Below are 16,625 nucleotides of genomic sequence, written 5' to 3'. Positions count from 1 at the left end.
CAGGAGGTCTCTGCTTCCTGGACTGAAAAGTTTGAGGAAGGTAAGTTGTCCGTTGCGAGACAGTCCCGGCTGTCCTTACATGACCCGCTTATCCGCAGGTCTTCCTCTGTAGTTTATCAGCCTTTTAGTTCACACCCACAAGATTAATGTTCTCCTACTGGAATGTGAATTTATTATGGAAAACACAGACAGCTGTATAGTCAACACCAGGTAAATAATTGATAGGAAATTTAATGTGTTATCGTTTTTCTTTCATAAAATGTTTCGTAACTTGGTCAGATTTTGAATATATATGTTAGTATTTTATTTATTGAAAGTTTATTGTGTTTTTTATATTTCAGGCTGTAGACAGATCATCAGAAGATTCTGGGTCCAGACGAGATTCCTCATCAGAAGTCTTCTGCGACGCCACTAAGGAGGGTTTGCTACATCTGAAGCAGCTTCATGCAGATAAGGGAAAGGTATGTATTCTCCCTGCATAATAAAACACAGACCCTGCAGTCCTTTTAAAGTATTAGGCTCACATACCCAGAAATAAAATCTTTATAATGACTGAAAAAATATATTCTTTTAGTTATATGGCTTTAAATACATTAATCGCTGATCTTAAATTAGTTTGGATTTGTTTCTCATGGGACTTTTCTGACAGGCAAAAGTTTGAGTCACCTGCAGACAAATGTATTCTGTTTTGTGATTCAAGACGGGTGTGGATAGAGGTAGCTATCTGCTAATATGCTCTTGCTAGCTACCTATGAGGTGTAAGTGCAAATTTTGACAAATATAAAAAAAAACAAGAAATATATATGTATTAGGTCTGAAATGATTAATCGATTGTTAAAGTCATCATCACCTAATTTAGTAATTGATTAAACTTTAAGTGGAGTATTTAGACTTAAAAAACCCAATTTACTGAAAGAAAATAACATATTCAGACTAGAAATTACACAAAATTGTACAAAAATGTATACATTGTGCATTTAAGATTAAATCACTGTTGTAAATGTGTTTTAGCCAAAACTCCTCAAGTGGCACTTTTAGCTCCACCTCTTTCAGATTTACCGTATTTTCCGCACTATAAGGCGCACCTAGAAGCCTTCGATATTGTCTAAAAAAGACTTATGTGGTTAAAGGAAAAAACTGTAGAATCTGATTAATTGGTTAATCATCAGAATAGTTGACAGATTACTAAAATAATTGTTAGTTGTAGCCCTAATATATTTGTCAAGATGCAGGTCATAATGGTTTTAAAAAATGACAAATTAAGACTTTGTAAGACCTTAAAATATTCTTAAGACTTTTTAAGACCTTAGAATATTCTTAGGACTTTTTAAGACCTTAAAAAATCTTAAGGCTTTTTAAGACCTAAACACATTCTTGAGACTTTTTAAGACCTTAAAAAATTCTTAAGACTTTTTAAGGTCCTAAAGTTTTTATGTCAGGACTTTTAAGGTCTTTTGAGGTCTTAAAAAGTATTTTATCTGAGTTGGTGAAACCTGCAGGAAACACACACCTGACCTACTGTAGTTATGTTGACAGTAGCAGCCGGCTGTTTTGGGTACACTATGAAGTCAGTGTTTTCCCTCTGCAGCGTGTCGGAGGAGGAAACCGGCAGTGGAAACAGATGTACGCCGTGTTGAGAGGCCACTATCTCTGCCTGTACAAAGACAAGAAGGAGGGCCAGGCTCACGCCAACTGCCAGACCACAGAGGAGCCGCTGCAGATTAGCATCAAGGCCTGTCTGATCGACATCTCCTACAGCGACACAAAGCGCAAAAACGTCCTGAGGCTGACAACGTCGGACTGCGAGTACCTGTTCCAGGCGGAGGACCGGGAGGACATGTTGGCCTGGATCCGAGTCATACAGGACAGCAGCAACCTGGATGAGGAGGTTCATCTTCATCCTTTGCTAATATTATTATTGTTTGCATGTTTGGCCTTGAGTTGGTGTGGCTATCTGCGTCTAAAAATGTTAAAGTGACACAATGAATGCACTTATGAAGGAACTTAATTCAGTCAATTGATTTTTAATTTGAAGGTTTTGTTTTTGGAAAATCTGGATTTTTTTATTTTCCATCAACAAGTTTTTGGGTTTCCGTAGTTTAGAGTGACACACAAAGCCGCCATCTTGTTTGGCAAGCGTTTTTTTTTTTTTTGTTTCTATTTGTACTTTCAATTCAAATCAAAAATACTTTATTGATCCCAAATGGAAATTAAGTGAGCTTGATGAATGCAGGTAAATTTCACGAGAAAATATGAGCCAGGCTGAGATTTTTTATTTATTTTTATTTGTATTTATTTATTTATTAACAAAAATAAAGTCATGATGTCACATACAGCAATACAGGCATAAAATGTTTAAATTACCAGAAAAACATCATAACATTTGGAAAATGAAGTAGTAATTTTATAAGAACTCTAATACAGAAACTAAAAAAAATTTGTTATTCAAGATATTTTCTCATCAAAACTACCTTTTTCTCTTAATTTTAAGATATTCTGATAAAATTGCGTCTTTATTCTCGTAATTAAACAGAATGAATAATTTAAAGAAACAAAATTCTTACAGCCTGGGCCTGATTTGTAAAACTCACAGAAGGGATTATTAAAATAAAAGCCATTCTTGAAAATATTTTCTGTCATTTGTAATTTCTTTCTTTAGAAAAGAAAGCAAGAAAAAGAAACTGCTTCCGGTATCAAAAAATTAGTTGCAGTCCTAAACATTTGCATCTTATTTTCTACTTTTCTTTCTTTTAGGACGCGGCTTTCACCAGCCATGACCTCATCAGTCGGAGGATCAAGGAGTACAACACTTTGATGAGGTGAGGAGACAACAGAGACGTCTTCAGTGGTTAGAGCCTTTCGATCTGATCTGAAATCTCAGTTTATCATTTATTTGATCGTTTCCTCCAGCCCGACAGGCAGTAAGTCAGAGCCGTCGCCCAGGGCGTCGCGCCAGTCGCTCAGCATCAGACAGACGCTGCTGGGAGGCAAAGGAGAGACCAAAGCAACGAGTCTGCACTCACCCAAACCAGAGCAGGAGAGGAAGGGCAGCCACAAAGGTGGGAAACTTTCCCTTTAAGTAACAGTTTCCATTTAGCCAGACTAAAAAAGCGTCAGGGTTCAGTATGTGCTGATGTTACTCACTGTGTGCAGAAGACACCAGCCCTCCCAAAGACAAGGGGACATGGAGGAAAGGCATCCCTGGGCTGATGAGGAAACCTTTTGAGAAGAAGCCATCTCCTGGAGTCACATTTGGAGTCAGACTGGATGACTGTCCCCCAGCTCAGACCAACAAGGTGAGGCCAATCTGTTCAATCGGGTCCAAACGCTCTTTAGAACACGCACCAACAAATACTTCACTCTCCATCCTCAATAAGTTCCTCAAGCACTTAAAAAAACACCCAGCTGCTCCTGGAAGTAAGTTCATGTTTTTTGGTGTTTGGAAAATGAGCCTTTGCAACGTCATAAATCAGTAGGCACTTCCCCGTTACCTAGCAACCCCAAGAGAGTTCCACCCGTCACCTAGCAACCAAAGCTGGGCTTCCGGAATGTTTGGTCACCCGGTTTATGGCCGATGTACGGTTGGATAACTGCGCTTCTGTTTGGAGCCATTTTCACTGAGAGTTTAAACGTTGAGTTGGGGGGCGTGGCCAATAGCAGCTTATTTGGACTTACAGAGACAAGACGCCCTAAACCAGCTCATTCTGAAAGGCAGAACTGAGCAGAGCAACATCTGATTAATGAACATATTTTGTATCGGCCATAAACCGATCCCAGTCTGTTCAAGAAGGAATAATACAGGTCACCTTTAAGGATCAAGATCTGCTTATGTCAATCCATCCACCTTTCCATTCAGCCAATTAACTTTCCATCCATCCATACATCCGTCCAACTAACTTTCCAACAATCCATCTTTGGAGCTGATTTGTTATTAGACAGTGAGAACAAAACAGTCATTTGTCTTTTTATAAAATGAATGTAAGAATCTGGCTTTATATATAAAATGTGTTTGAATAAAGTGACCGTTGTGCTGTATTTTTGTTTATTAAGCACCAAAAGCAGTCATATCAGTTATTCAAGTGTTTTTCTCTCTGCCCTCTAGTTTGTGCCTCTGATCGTGGAGGTTTGCTGTAAGCTGGTGGAGGAGAGAGGGCTGGAGTACACGGGCATCTACAGGGTCCCCGGGAATAATGCTGCCATCTCCAACATGCAGGAGGAGCTCAATAACAAGGGCATGGGCGACATCGATATCCAGGATGATGTAAGTGTCCTTCATCGATCTGAATCCTAAATGCCTGCAGGGCTCCGTCCTCGTTAGGTCAGGGTAACACCTGCCAATTATTGATCCTCAGGATAAAGAAATCAATATTTTTGGATCGTTTCTCTTGCAGAAATGGAGGGACCTCAATGTGATCAGCAGCTTACTGAAGTCCTTCTTTCGAAAGCTTCCCGAGCCCCTGTTCACCAACGGTGAGCTGGTTCTGTGCCCCACCTGGTGGCCGAAGTGGTGAACTGCAGTTTTAACAAACGCTCTTCTCCCTGCAGATGGGTACGCAGACTTTATTGAAGCCAACAGGATAGAGGATCCAGTGGAGAGACTGAAGGTGCTCAAGAGGCTGGTGAGTAAGACTGATGAAATTCACCTCAAAATACAAGAACGAGGTTTTCAGGTTTCTATTGGGATGTAAAAGTTGCACTGTAGAACTCTGGGCCTGCCAGAACCGGTCAAACTGGGTCAAGTTTCATCCAACTAGCCATCAATCCATCTAAACCATCTGTCCATTTATCAATCCATCCATCCATCCATCCAACCAAACAAACAAACAACTAACCATCCTTCCGTCTGTCCATCCATCTATCCATCGGTCCATTTATCAATCCATCCAACCAACTAACCATCTTTCCTTCTGTCTATCCATTGGTCCATTTATCAATCCATCCAACCAACTAACCATCCAACCAACCAACTAACCATCCAACCAACCAACTAACCATCCAACCAACCAACTAACCATACTTCCTTCTGTCCATCCATCTGTCCATCGGTCCATTTATCATTCCATACATCCATCCAACCAATTAACCATCCATCCATCCAACCATCCATCCATCCTTTGGAAATCTAGAAAGTATTTCATATTTGCATATTTTGTATATTTTCTGCAGCTTCATGAGCTTCCAGATCATCACTACGAGACGCTGAAGTTCCTCTCAGCTCATCTGAAAACTGTAGCTGAGAACTCAGAGAAGAACAAGGTTACCACCTCATAACGTTTAAACCTTTTTAATTTAGCTTTAGACGTAGTATAGACTCTAAAACACGCCTCTGGTTTCCGTTTCCTGTCAGATGGAGCCGAGGAACCTGGCCATTGTGTTCGGCCCCACTCTGGTGCGCACCACCGACGACAACATGACCCACATGGTGACCCACATGCCCGACCAGTACAAAATAGTGGAGACGCTCATTCAGAACGTGAGCCTCTCATCCTTCGTCCTTCTAAACATTAAAAACGGGAAGTTCAGCTTTTATAACGTCTTGTCTCCTTTCAGTATGGCTGGTTTTTCACTGACGATGGGAACGGAGAGCCAGTGGTGAGAAACATTGAGTTAAAACATGAAGTTGTTTCATTTGTAAAACTGATACAAGAGTAAAACTCAACATTCCTCATTTAAATTTTAGATTTTTTTTCATGTATTATAAAATGACTACTTTGTTCTCGTATCATTGTGACTTTATTATTGTTTTATTGAGTCTTTATTATCTTATTACAACTTTATTCTGGACTAGTCTTGTTTTATTAAGATTTTTTATTCTCATTCCAGTTTTATCCTTTTATTATTATGGCTTTATTCTTGTAATATTATAGCTTTTTTCTTTTATTTAAATATTTTATTTAAAAAAAAGTAAAATCAAGGGAAAAAAACGTTTTTGCTTAGTTTTTTTGTTACTTTTTTCTCATATTATTACAACTTTATTTCCTCATTATTATAAAAATTTATTCTCATCATTATTTATTTGTTTGTTTGTTCGTTTATATTCAGTCATATTGAATTACTAGCATCACTCTTGGGTAAATATATATTTTATAAACTTTATCTCTTATTGTTATATTTGTATTATTAATATTTAACACCTCAGATAGAGTAGCTTGTCAACAAATAAATAATTTCCCCTTGTGGATCAATAAAGTATATTCAATTCCATAAAAAAATTTTTTAATACTTTATTAATTTCATACAGTAGGAGATCAGATTCAGTAATAATAATATTATGTAATATTCTTACATTTGATAAGAAGAAAAGTGATATATTATGAAATCCATTTTAAAAAAGATTAATTTGATATTAACATGTTGTCTTGATATGTGAAACGTAGCATTTTGTTCTTTACGTTGTCTAAAAATCGTTTTTCGGTGTTTGAAAAATCAATCAAATTTTATTTGTATATCACATTTCATCAGCAAGACATTTCAAAGTGCTTTACATCAAAACAAATACAGAAACACAATGCAACATAGAATCAACAACCAAAACATGACATTAAGTCAAGTGCCATCATGAAATCTGTAATTGATTACGTTTCAAATACAACTCTAAACAAGTGGGTTTTTAGTTGAGATTTAAAGGAAGTCAGTGTTTCAGCTGTTTTATAAATATGTCGTAGTTTTTCATTTTGTTTCCAACTGTAGTCAAACTTCGCTCTGCTCTTTCAGACTGTTTCCCACGAAGAGAGCGCCATCGAGTCTCAGCCCGTCCCCAACATCGACCACCTGCTCACCAACATCGGCCGCACCGGCACGTCGCAGGGCGACGTATCAGGTAACGCGTTTCCTCCGCCGCGGGCGAGCCGTTCTCTGTCCCGGCCCAAAGCGTTTCTGTTTAAATCGATATTGATGACAGTGGAGCTTCTCCCTTTGCTTCTTTGGCTTCTGCGATTTATCTGCATCTCTAAAACGGATGCAAACAAATTGCTGTGTTTCCTGTTTTGCTGGATTTTCTTGATGCACTTTGCAAAATTATTTATACTCCTTGAACGTTTCTTTATCCATATTATTGGGATTTTATGTGATAGAGCAACACAAAGTAGTTATTAGGGCTAAAGTTGAGAAAAAAAATTATTAAATGTTTTTTGTTACATCAACATGATTCTTCATAGTTACTGTAGAATAAATTCAGTTGTAACTTTGATTTTAGTTTAAGGTTTTGCCACTCTGCCTCATAACTGCTTGAAAATAAAAAACAAAATGGAGTGAAAACAGGAAATGTTTTCACTCCATGTTTTCCCGTTTTCAGTATTTCAGATATTTAAAACAAAAGAAAAATCAATAACTATTGGTAGCGACTGATATGAAACGCTTCTATCTTGATATTTTCAGTCATATCGTCCAAGTAGTTCAAGTTCCTAGTTGTGTTGAAAATTAAAACGGTTGAACAATGTGCTACTTTGTGTTGATCTACCACATACAACCTCTATAAAACGCAACATATGACAAAGTTCAAGGTGTGTAGATAATTCCTGCAGGGCTCTGATGTTGTTGGTAAAGTAAAAGGATAAATGATGCGATGTTGACCTGGGCTGTGCTCCCCTCCCCTGGTCCCCCTGCCTACTGTTGCACTAACTCGGCATGTTCTTTCCACATCAGTGCAGATGTTTTTACAGTAAAAGGCGACCTCTGATCCCTCTGTCTCTAGTGAGGCTCTGTCGGGTGTCCTAACGGCTTTCCCAGCATTCACACATACTGATCTTGACACAGGCCAAGTGGGCGGAGTCTATCACGCCGTGATGTCTCTGATGGACTCTGTAATGAACAGCTGGAACTGTAGGAAGGAGGAGGATTGTTGCCGGCACTGTAGCTGCCTAGTCTGCAGGAACCCGCAGGTGTTTTAAACCCCAGAAAGATGAGGCGAAGCTTTTAAAAAAAGAGATAAAGCAACAGAAACCCTGGGGGGGAAGCAGAGCGGCGACACGGTACAGTCCCCGGTGTTGCGGGTTTTCTGTCAGAGTTTACCTAACGCAGGCCAGTGCTGCTGTCTGAAAGGCTCTCCGCTGTCTCTCCTCACTGTTTTACAAGCTGGCCTGCAGGAGAGATAGCATGGTATGGTTCCTACCTGCACATATTTACCCTCATCTGTACTGTATGTAAGGGGAGCGGAGGGGGGCTCGGCTACGAAACACAAATTTTAAAGCTGGAAATGATTATTATGAGGTAATCACTGAACATAGGTTCCCTCACCCACACTCATCTCTCTCATGTAGCGTCCTCTCTTCTCATAGCTAGCCCCTCTGTGACCCCCTGTCACTTTTTCTTTGATTTCAGTCGCCATCTTTGTCGTATTTGTCTCTCGTTTCATCTCACCTCAAAACTGTGTCGCACTGAATCGGCTGCTCTGTTAGCAGGTCAGTCACTGTTCAAACATTACATCCTGTAAAGTTTTACTGGCAAATGTCTGTAAACAAACATAAAAACTGCATCCTCTTTCATTGCAGTACCACAATTTCACAGTAGCACAACTTCTATTCACTAGTTGGCCTGTTGCACGACAAATCTGAAAGATGTGTAAATTTACTACCATCAGATGAAATAGTTTAACTCTGAGGCCTCCACTTATAATTGCCTATTTTAATACTTAAAACACCAAATATATTTAAATATGCATAAATGAGACCTATTTTGCAAAATTATGTACTTTTTGTACTTGCATTTGGGTTTCTACTGTTTCTGTAAACAGCCCAAGCTTTTTAAAGACACACCCATCTGTACAGCAAATTAATGTCTTTTGGTGTCTGGAAAATTAGCCATTTCAAAAACCTCCTGATTGTTCAGCTTCATTACGCCGTTACATAGCAACCCGAGCAGAGCTCCAGCACGTTTGGTCAGCTAGTTTTACCAATGGAAGCACTATATAACACAGTGCTTCTCAATTCCAGTCCTCAGGCCCCCCTGCCCTACATGTTTTCTGTTTTTCCTGCTGCTACTCACCTGGATTGAATCTATGAGTGATTAACAGGCTTCTGTAGTACTTGATGCCTGCAGAACAGGTAATGCAATCATTTGGATCAGCTGCTCTGAAATAGGGGCACATCTAAAACATGCAGAGCAGGGGGGCCTGAGGACTGGAATTGAGAAGCACTGGTATAATGGCTGCTGGAAAAGACCAGTTGACATACTATTCAAAAACCACTTTCTGCATTCTTGTTGGTTGTGCAGGAGGCTCCACTTCTACTTTTCAAAGATGTAAGGTTGTATAATTGCACATCTGTTTGCAGCCATTTTCCTGTGTGAGTGTAAATGTTGAGTTGGGGGGCGTGGCCAGCAGCTTATAAGTGACAAGACGCCCTAAAGCAGCTCAAAATAAGCAGAACTGACCAGATTAAAATCTCATAATCTAACTCAGATTTTGAGCAAAAAATGTAATGAAAAGGTTTTATATAGCCTATAGACTGATCCTGACCTGTTCAAGGAAGCATAGCAGGTCACCTTTAATATGACTTCTTATTAGAAACCATCTACTGTTTCATTTTTCTACACCAACACAACAATAATTATTATTAAAGTTCAGCCAAAAAAGATCAGTGTCCTTTCCTCTAACTGTCATCATCCTCTTTGCATGGCACATTATCTGCTGCTGTTCACTACTAATGTTTCTCTCGTCATCGTTTTCTTGTTCAGGTGTGTCATTAAGAGCGTCCCGTCCAGGTGTAACATGGAGCTCACCTGTTTGTCTGCTTGCATGGCCTCTTGTCTGCTCACTGGTCTCGTCTAATCTTCTCTCACCTCATCGTTTCCATGCTCTCACTCATCAACACAACATTTTATTTCTTCTTAATTCATTCCCCAGTGTTGCACCTCCTCTTTTGTGTTATTTATTCTCATGTAAAATCTTCTAATGTGTCATTTTGCTCTTATTCCCCCCAACAGATTCACCAACTAGTGACTCAGCTAAATCAAAGGTGAGTCTGTCCAGGTCGCTGGTAGTTTAGGATTACAGGAAGAAAATCGCATGAAAATCGCTTTGAAGTTGGAGTTGCTGGCTCTGCTTTTAAAAAAATCCTTATTTGATCTGAATAAAAAGCATCAAGTGTCACTTTTTCACTGAATAACAAGAGCAAGTTTCTGTTGTTATGCCACAAAAATTTAGTTAAAAGTTAAATTAAAGAAATAAATCTGCCTCTGATAAGTGAGGGATTCCTAATTAGTAATATCGAGGACTGAAACATCATAAATAAGAATATAAAGTACACTGTTAATACGATTTATTTTATCTAAAACAGGGACAATAAACAGTATACATTATTACATAAGAGGAGATATCCGCTGTTCCTGACCCAGTTGATGCAATAAAATTTACAGAAACATAACACTGCTTTTTATTTAACAATCCTAATTTATTCATTGCATATTTCTCCTCCTTTTTAAATCCGCAAAAGTGTTTATTTCCATTTTCGACTTCTTAATTCCAAGAAACATGGCTTCAGATTTCTGAGTGTGGTGCAGTGAGACAGTGGTGAGGTGTGCGGGATCTTCACGCTCCTTCTTATTCATGATACACAGGAAGACGCTGGGCTTCCTGTTGGAGTATCATCATGTTTGCAGACGATATTGTTATCTATATTCATAGTGGGGAGAAAGTGGAAGAAACAGGATTCGTTCGAGTGCTTGAAAACCATGAAAATGCTTTTCATGTAGGTGTTTTCAAGGTTTGGAAGGTGCTTGATTTCTGTATAAAGTCCTTGGAAGAGCTTGATTTTTAAACTGCACAGTTTTGTAAGAAGGTAAAATCTTACGTTGAATTAAAAGCCTAAACTTAGAAAACATTATTTACAGTTTAAACCAGATATTTTCATACAGCTAATAAAAAGAAAAAAAATTCTCGCTGTCTGACATAAAATCAAATCAAACTTTTCTTGTTTAACATTAGAGTAACCGAAATTATTTCTATTTACTAAAATCCAGAAAATGTAGCAAGAATATTTTTTAGATTATTTTATATTGGATTGTTAATGAATAATTTATCGTTCTGTGTATTTTTAATAAAGTTTGGCTCTTATTTTATATGTTAAACGATTTTATTTAAATTGGAGGATTTATTGTTAATTTGTATTTTTTCCTCTGACTAGACAGGTGTACAGTGTGTAACAGAAATATTTATCTATTACACACCAAAATAATTGAGGAGGGGGTTTGTAATTATTTTGCAATCGAAATAAAATAAAAAAATGTTGATGTTTTAAAAATATTTCCAAGAAATGTAACAATATTTATGTTTATTTTTGAACTCTGATACTCATTATATTGATTAACTTGACATTGATCGAGGATGAGGCAGCAGTGCAGTAGAAGGAAGAAATACTGCCATCTGCAGGTCTGAGTTGGAATCACTTTAATTCAATGTTTTTGAACATTTTGCAAAACATTTGCAATAAAGTCACTCACTGTTGATTTTGTGTAAAAACACAAAAACTAAACTGTATCTAAACTTTAGTAGAATACAGCTAAAAACTGATTTGATAAAATAAAATTAAAGCACACGGCTGGATTCTTGCCACATTATAAGCTACAGTGAGCTGCATTTGAGTCATCAGTGGAGTTTAAAAGGAGGCGCTGCTGTTTCATTTTGCTGCTCCTGCTCAGCTTCATGCCAGTGCTTGTGCAGCTTCTGCTTTATCTGCTGTAAAGCTGCATGGCGACAGTAACAATGTGCATCCTGCTACGATGCCGCTAATGTTGCTCTTTCTCTCTCTGATCGGCGCATCTCTGGAGCAGGTGGAGTACTGATTTAAGGATTGAGGGATTTTTTCTCTGTCTTTTCAAAGTTTAACTTTTTTCATCTTTGTATTTTTCTCCTCTTCTCTGCCCGATCTCTGTTTTTCACTGCAGGGTTCCTGGGGTTCTGGGAAGGACCAGTGCAGCCGAGACCTCCTGGTCTCCTCCATCTTTGCTGCCGCCAGCCGCAAAAGAGGGAGGTCAAGGGAGAAGCCGCAGCCTAGCAGCTCTGATGACGATCTGGACTCGGTCTTCCCCAGAAAGGAGGTTCCTTCGGGGCAAAGGCCGAACCACCACCCGCTGCAGGGCGACAAACTGAGAGCCGAGGAGAGAAAGGAGAACGGCAGAACCATCCACAGAAACTCCTTATTCCAGAAAGAGAAGACTCCACCCCGACGGGCCTCGCCGTCGCCAATCATCAGCGATCAAACGGCGGCGCAAAGGAAGATTTCCCTATCGGATCCACTGTCCCAGCTGGAGGAAAACACCTCTGACCTCGGCACCATGAGCTCCGGGGCATCTGTCCCCAGATCAAGGCCCAAAAAGTGGACCGGTGGAGCCTTCCTGGACCTGCCGGCGTCGGCCGGAGCCGAGGTGAGCTCCATTACCTCCGACTACTCCACCACCTCCTCCATCACCTTCCTGACCGGCGCCGAGTCTGGCGTGCTGAGCCCGGAGCTGCAGGGCGGGGAGGAGGCCGACGACGAGCGCAGCGAGCTCATCAGCGAGGGCCGACCCATGGAGACGGACAGCGAAGGCGAGTTCCCGGTGTTCGCGCCGGGAGGCGGCAGCGGCCAGTCCACGCCTCGCCCCACGCAGAGTCAGGAGAAACCCATCGCCGGCGCGCAGAAACAGGAAGCGCGCCGCCTTTTCCCCACGCAGCGCATGATTGAGTGCGACACTCTGTCCAGACGGTGGTCGCTGCGGCATAAAACCGACAGCGACTCGTCGGCGGAGGGCGCGGCGGGGACGGAGGGTAGAGCAGAGTCTTCCAGCCGGTTGTCTCGAGTCTTGGAGGTGATGAAAAAAGGCCGGTCGTCGAGCAGCATCAGCTCTTCTTCACGCAGCGAGTCGGAGCGGCCCGAACCAGCCTGGCACCTGAAAATCACAGGGCGGCTGAGGTTCAGGATCCGATCATCCGCTGACGACATGTTCACCACTAAGAGTCAGACACCCGACGCTCGGAGCAAGAAGAAGAACATCCGGCGGAGGCACACAATGGGCGGGCAGAGAGACTTCGCGAACCTGGCGGTCATTAACGACTGGCGGGAGCAGGGTGGCGTCGACCAGACGGCCGACCTCTCGGCGCTGGACCGTCTCAAACCCAAGTGCTCCTCTCAGGACCTTTCCTTCCGGGACTGGATTACCCACGAGCGGCTCCGCGGGTCCGAACCAAGCGCAGAGGTAGCGCCCAAAGCGGAGCCGGAGGACGATCATCCCGAACCTCCTGAAAAACCTCCACCGGTGACCGCGGAACAGGTTAACGGTGGCGGGATGCGGGACACAAATAAAACCGCGCCGACATCAGACGCTCACCCACACAAACTGTCCGGAGCGCAAGTGACCCGCTCACGGTTTTACCAGTACCTGTAGATGGACAAACCTGACCAGAGTGTGTGTTCAGGCGTAAATGTGTGTATTTTAGCACAATATTTTTATACTAAAATATTCTTTCTGTATCTAATGTACATACTGTGTATAAGCTCTGATGATTGTTACTAAACTAATAAAGATGATGAAGTTTTCTGCCATACTGGAACCGAGTCGGAAAGGAATCGTGAACTTTCTCCAGCAGAACTGATCCAAGAGTCTTTCCTTCGTCACATGGTTCAGTTCTTCCTCATGTATGAAGAATGTATCACCTGGGGCTGGGCGACTCGTCCTTTTATGGTTTTTGAAGATTTAATTGTTGGAAAATGGGGATTTTTTTTCCCACCAATACACTCCTGGGGTTTCCATAAATTATAGTGACGTCAGCACGCCCAAAGCCGCCATCTTGTTTTTGCAGCTTCTATTTATTTGGACTTTTGAATTTAGGTCACCTTCATGATTAAATGTCAGGGTAAAGCTACGATTTTTAAAAATTATCAAATAAAAGTTGTGCCACAACAAAGTTGAAATATTGTCTAGATAAAGTAATATTAGAAAAATAAAGTAGCAATTTTATTAAAATTGAAAAAAATGAGTAATGATGTGAATTTAACAAATAATGAAATCTCTTTTTAACAGCACAAAATTATTGAGTAGCAGGACTTTGAAACAATCTTGCAATTGATTTTTTTTAAGTATTACACAAACTGTTACGTCAGATGATGATAATTGAAAAGATTTTTTAAAGGACTATTAATACAGAAAATTGCACCTTTATTCTGCTGATATTATGACTTTTTTCTCATAATTAAATAAAAAACATTATAGCCTACCCCTAAAACTGTCATGCAACTCACAGAAGGAAACAAAATTGGTTGATATCGGACCTGGTACATATATATGTATATTAAAAAACTAATTTTATTTTTGCGCCATCTCGCCCAGCCCTAGCATCTCTCTTTCTGGGCCAATGCTAGACGCTTGTGACAATACTGTCTGTTTTTGTTCTGTTTGTACTTGAAGTACGTAGGAGTACCGACGGCTGCTTTCTGAGCTGCGTCCTGCGGGAAGTTTCATTTCCGCAGCACATAAACATCAGCCAGATATTAGCTGGGGCAACTGGAGGATGGTTATAGTTTTATCCCTAAAAAAAGCGGGCTACGAAACGGTAATGATGAAATGCTGACGCTATCGTATGTAATTCTTTGGTACATTAGTTTTTATTTCCAAAAACAGTTTGTTTTTACTAGTGCAAGTTGTTTTTATCTCAAAAAGAAAAGTGCCTTCTCTGTTTTCTTTTTAAAAGTCGTTTTTATAAAGTTGTTCACAGGACTGTTTTAAACCAGAAATCCAGTTTTCAGTCAAATTTACAACGACGTTTTGTTTTCTTGTCCCGCTTGTGTTTTTAAAGTGCAGTAAAAGGCACCAGAGCCTTTAACTGGGAAAAAATATATAAACTGGGTTTTAAACCTGTATGATACGAATGTTTGCTGCAGCAAAGCATGGGTTCAGTGCCCCCTCGTCCCAACAAACACTGGAAATAAATAAAAATCTTAAGTATATATTCTGTCTTCTTGCATATTTTTGTTGCTTAATTTGTCTTCTTGCACATTAACATAATTTCTAGAGTTTGGAAGTGTTGGTTTTCGATTTGTTTGTGTAACTGTCTTAATATTGTCCTCCATTATCATGAACCTCAGTACCGTTTTGACCGGTCCGTCACACAGTTTTACAAATAAAAATCAAAAACCACGACACGTTGGACCGGGGGGCAAAAAACAAGACATTTCCTCACTTTCTAAAAATATCCCGGGACGCCCGGGACAGGACGTGAAATACGGACATGTCCCGGGAAATACGGACGTTTGGTCACCCTAGTAGGCTATTAATAAAATGTCGGAGAATAAGACAAGTGAGATGATAAACGGACAGACAACCGTGGCGACCGCGGGAAAGATTGATGCTTCAAATTTTAAGAGAAATGGACAAGCATTTATTATTATTTTTTGTTTGTTTGTTTTTTGTCGAAGTGAAAAGCGAACCTTATAGTCTGACCATCGATATATATTACCTTTGATATATCAATGAGTTTCTGAAGCACCGGAAGAGATGTAAAAGTCTTCTCTGGAACGGCGCTATTAGCTGTAAGCTAGCAGCTTAACGTAAGTAGCGAACCGTTAAACCGTCATAGAAAGCCTTTTATTGTCTCACGCCAGTTTTCTATGATTTATATTCAAGACAGTTTAAAATGAGTCATTTTGTTAACAGTTCTGTGAAAAGCAGCTTCGTGCCGGACAAGGATTTTTAGTACTTCAGAGATGCCTTACCCTTTAATTTTTCCAGTTGGATGGGGACTTGGTTACCTGGTCACAACAGGTATGAAGAAACTCTTTGATCATTACCTTCCTGGAAATGACTTGGACCAGAGTGTCTCTCAGGACGAGAGCACTTCCTTTGGGAACAAACCTTCAACGGTTCCCAAAGAGCAAACTGACCCGGCTGGGAAAGTTTGCCTTGAAGAGGAACCAGTTGTCTTCAAAGATGCTGACATTGATTTGACAGAGATTTCACAAGGCAGTACTGAGGATGAGAGCACTGGCTTTGGGAAGCAACTTTCAACGGTTCCCCAAGAGCAAACTGACCCGGCCGGGTTAGTTTGCTCTGTAAGCCAGAAAGTTGACTGTGAAGCCTCTGCTATGGATTTGACCAAGACATCGTCTCTCGACGCTACTCAGGATGTGAGTTCAGTCTTTGGGAACGATTTGCCCATTGTTCCCAAAGAAAAAACTGACCCGGCTGGGAAAGTTTTTTCTGGGACTGAACTCACAGAGAAACCTCTGATTTTGTCGATTTCATCTCTTGCTTTGTCAGAGATGAAATCACTGGACGGCACATTTTCCAGCATCTCAGACTTGAAAAGTTCCTCGGACGAGGAATTTGTTTCAGAGGGACGAACAGTTTGCAATGAGAACAGAGTGCTTGATCTGTCTGTGAACTCATTGTTAAGGCGAAGGGTTTTTGTTGATCCTGACGTGAACTGCACCCCGGACGGGGAAGCAGGTTTAACAGACAGGAACAACAGTGAAACCCCAGCTAATGATGGTTCGTTCACGTTTCCCAAAGTCAAAACTACCCCAGTGATTCCCAATCCAGTTATGGAGGTTCCAGGAGAAAGTGGAACCGAGTTGTACCGTCTGTAGTCCGTTATATGTGGTAATGCTGAGTCAGCTCACTTCTATAGCTACTTGATTCAGGGACAACAGACTGTA

General features: G+C 40.6%; 1 protein-coding gene across 10 annotated transcripts in view; it reads left to right on the top strand.

The window, feature by feature from the left end:
* Positions 1-14,918, top strand: part of LOC122823939 (rho GTPase-activating protein 21-like) — a 107,046-nt gene extending 92,128 nt beyond the window's left edge. For 8 of the 10 annotated variants that reach the window (XM_044104011.1, XM_044104010.1, XM_044104009.1 and 5 more), the window contains 15 exons: positions 4-40; positions 342-461; positions 1,589-1,888; positions 2,755-2,819; positions 2,911-3,059; positions 3,154-3,296; positions 4,103-4,261; positions 4,392-4,470; positions 4,546-4,619; positions 5,167-5,256; positions 5,348-5,473; positions 5,551-5,592; positions 6,715-6,820; positions 9,922-9,953; positions 11,881-14,918. In XM_044104011.1, coding sequence (XP_043959946.1) covers positions 4-40; positions 342-461; positions 1,589-1,888; positions 2,755-2,819; positions 2,911-3,059; positions 3,154-3,296; positions 4,103-4,261; positions 4,392-4,470; positions 4,546-4,619; positions 5,167-5,256; positions 5,348-5,473; positions 5,551-5,592; positions 6,715-6,820; positions 9,922-9,953; positions 11,881-13,359 — 3,001 coding nt within the window. In that variant the 3' untranslated portion in view covers positions 13,360-14,918. The remainder of the gene's footprint in view (positions 1-3; positions 41-341; positions 462-1,588; positions 1,889-2,754; positions 2,820-2,910; positions 3,060-3,153; positions 3,297-4,102; positions 4,262-4,391; positions 4,471-4,545; positions 4,620-5,166; positions 5,257-5,347; positions 5,474-5,550; positions 5,593-6,714; positions 6,821-9,921; positions 9,954-11,880) is intronic. The other 2 variants (XM_044104013.1, XM_044104005.1) reach the window with 1 other exon arrangement.
* The last annotated feature ends 1,707 nt before the right edge of the window (positions 14,919-16,625 follow it).

This window comes from Gambusia affinis, linkage group LG21 (assembly GCF_019740435.1).
Source record: "Gambusia affinis linkage group LG21, SWU_Gaff_1.0, whole genome shotgun sequence".
Classification (NCBI taxonomy): Eukaryota; Metazoa; Chordata; class Actinopteri; order Cyprinodontiformes; family Poeciliidae; genus Gambusia; species Gambusia affinis.
This window is presented reverse-complemented; position numbering and strand designations above follow the sequence as displayed.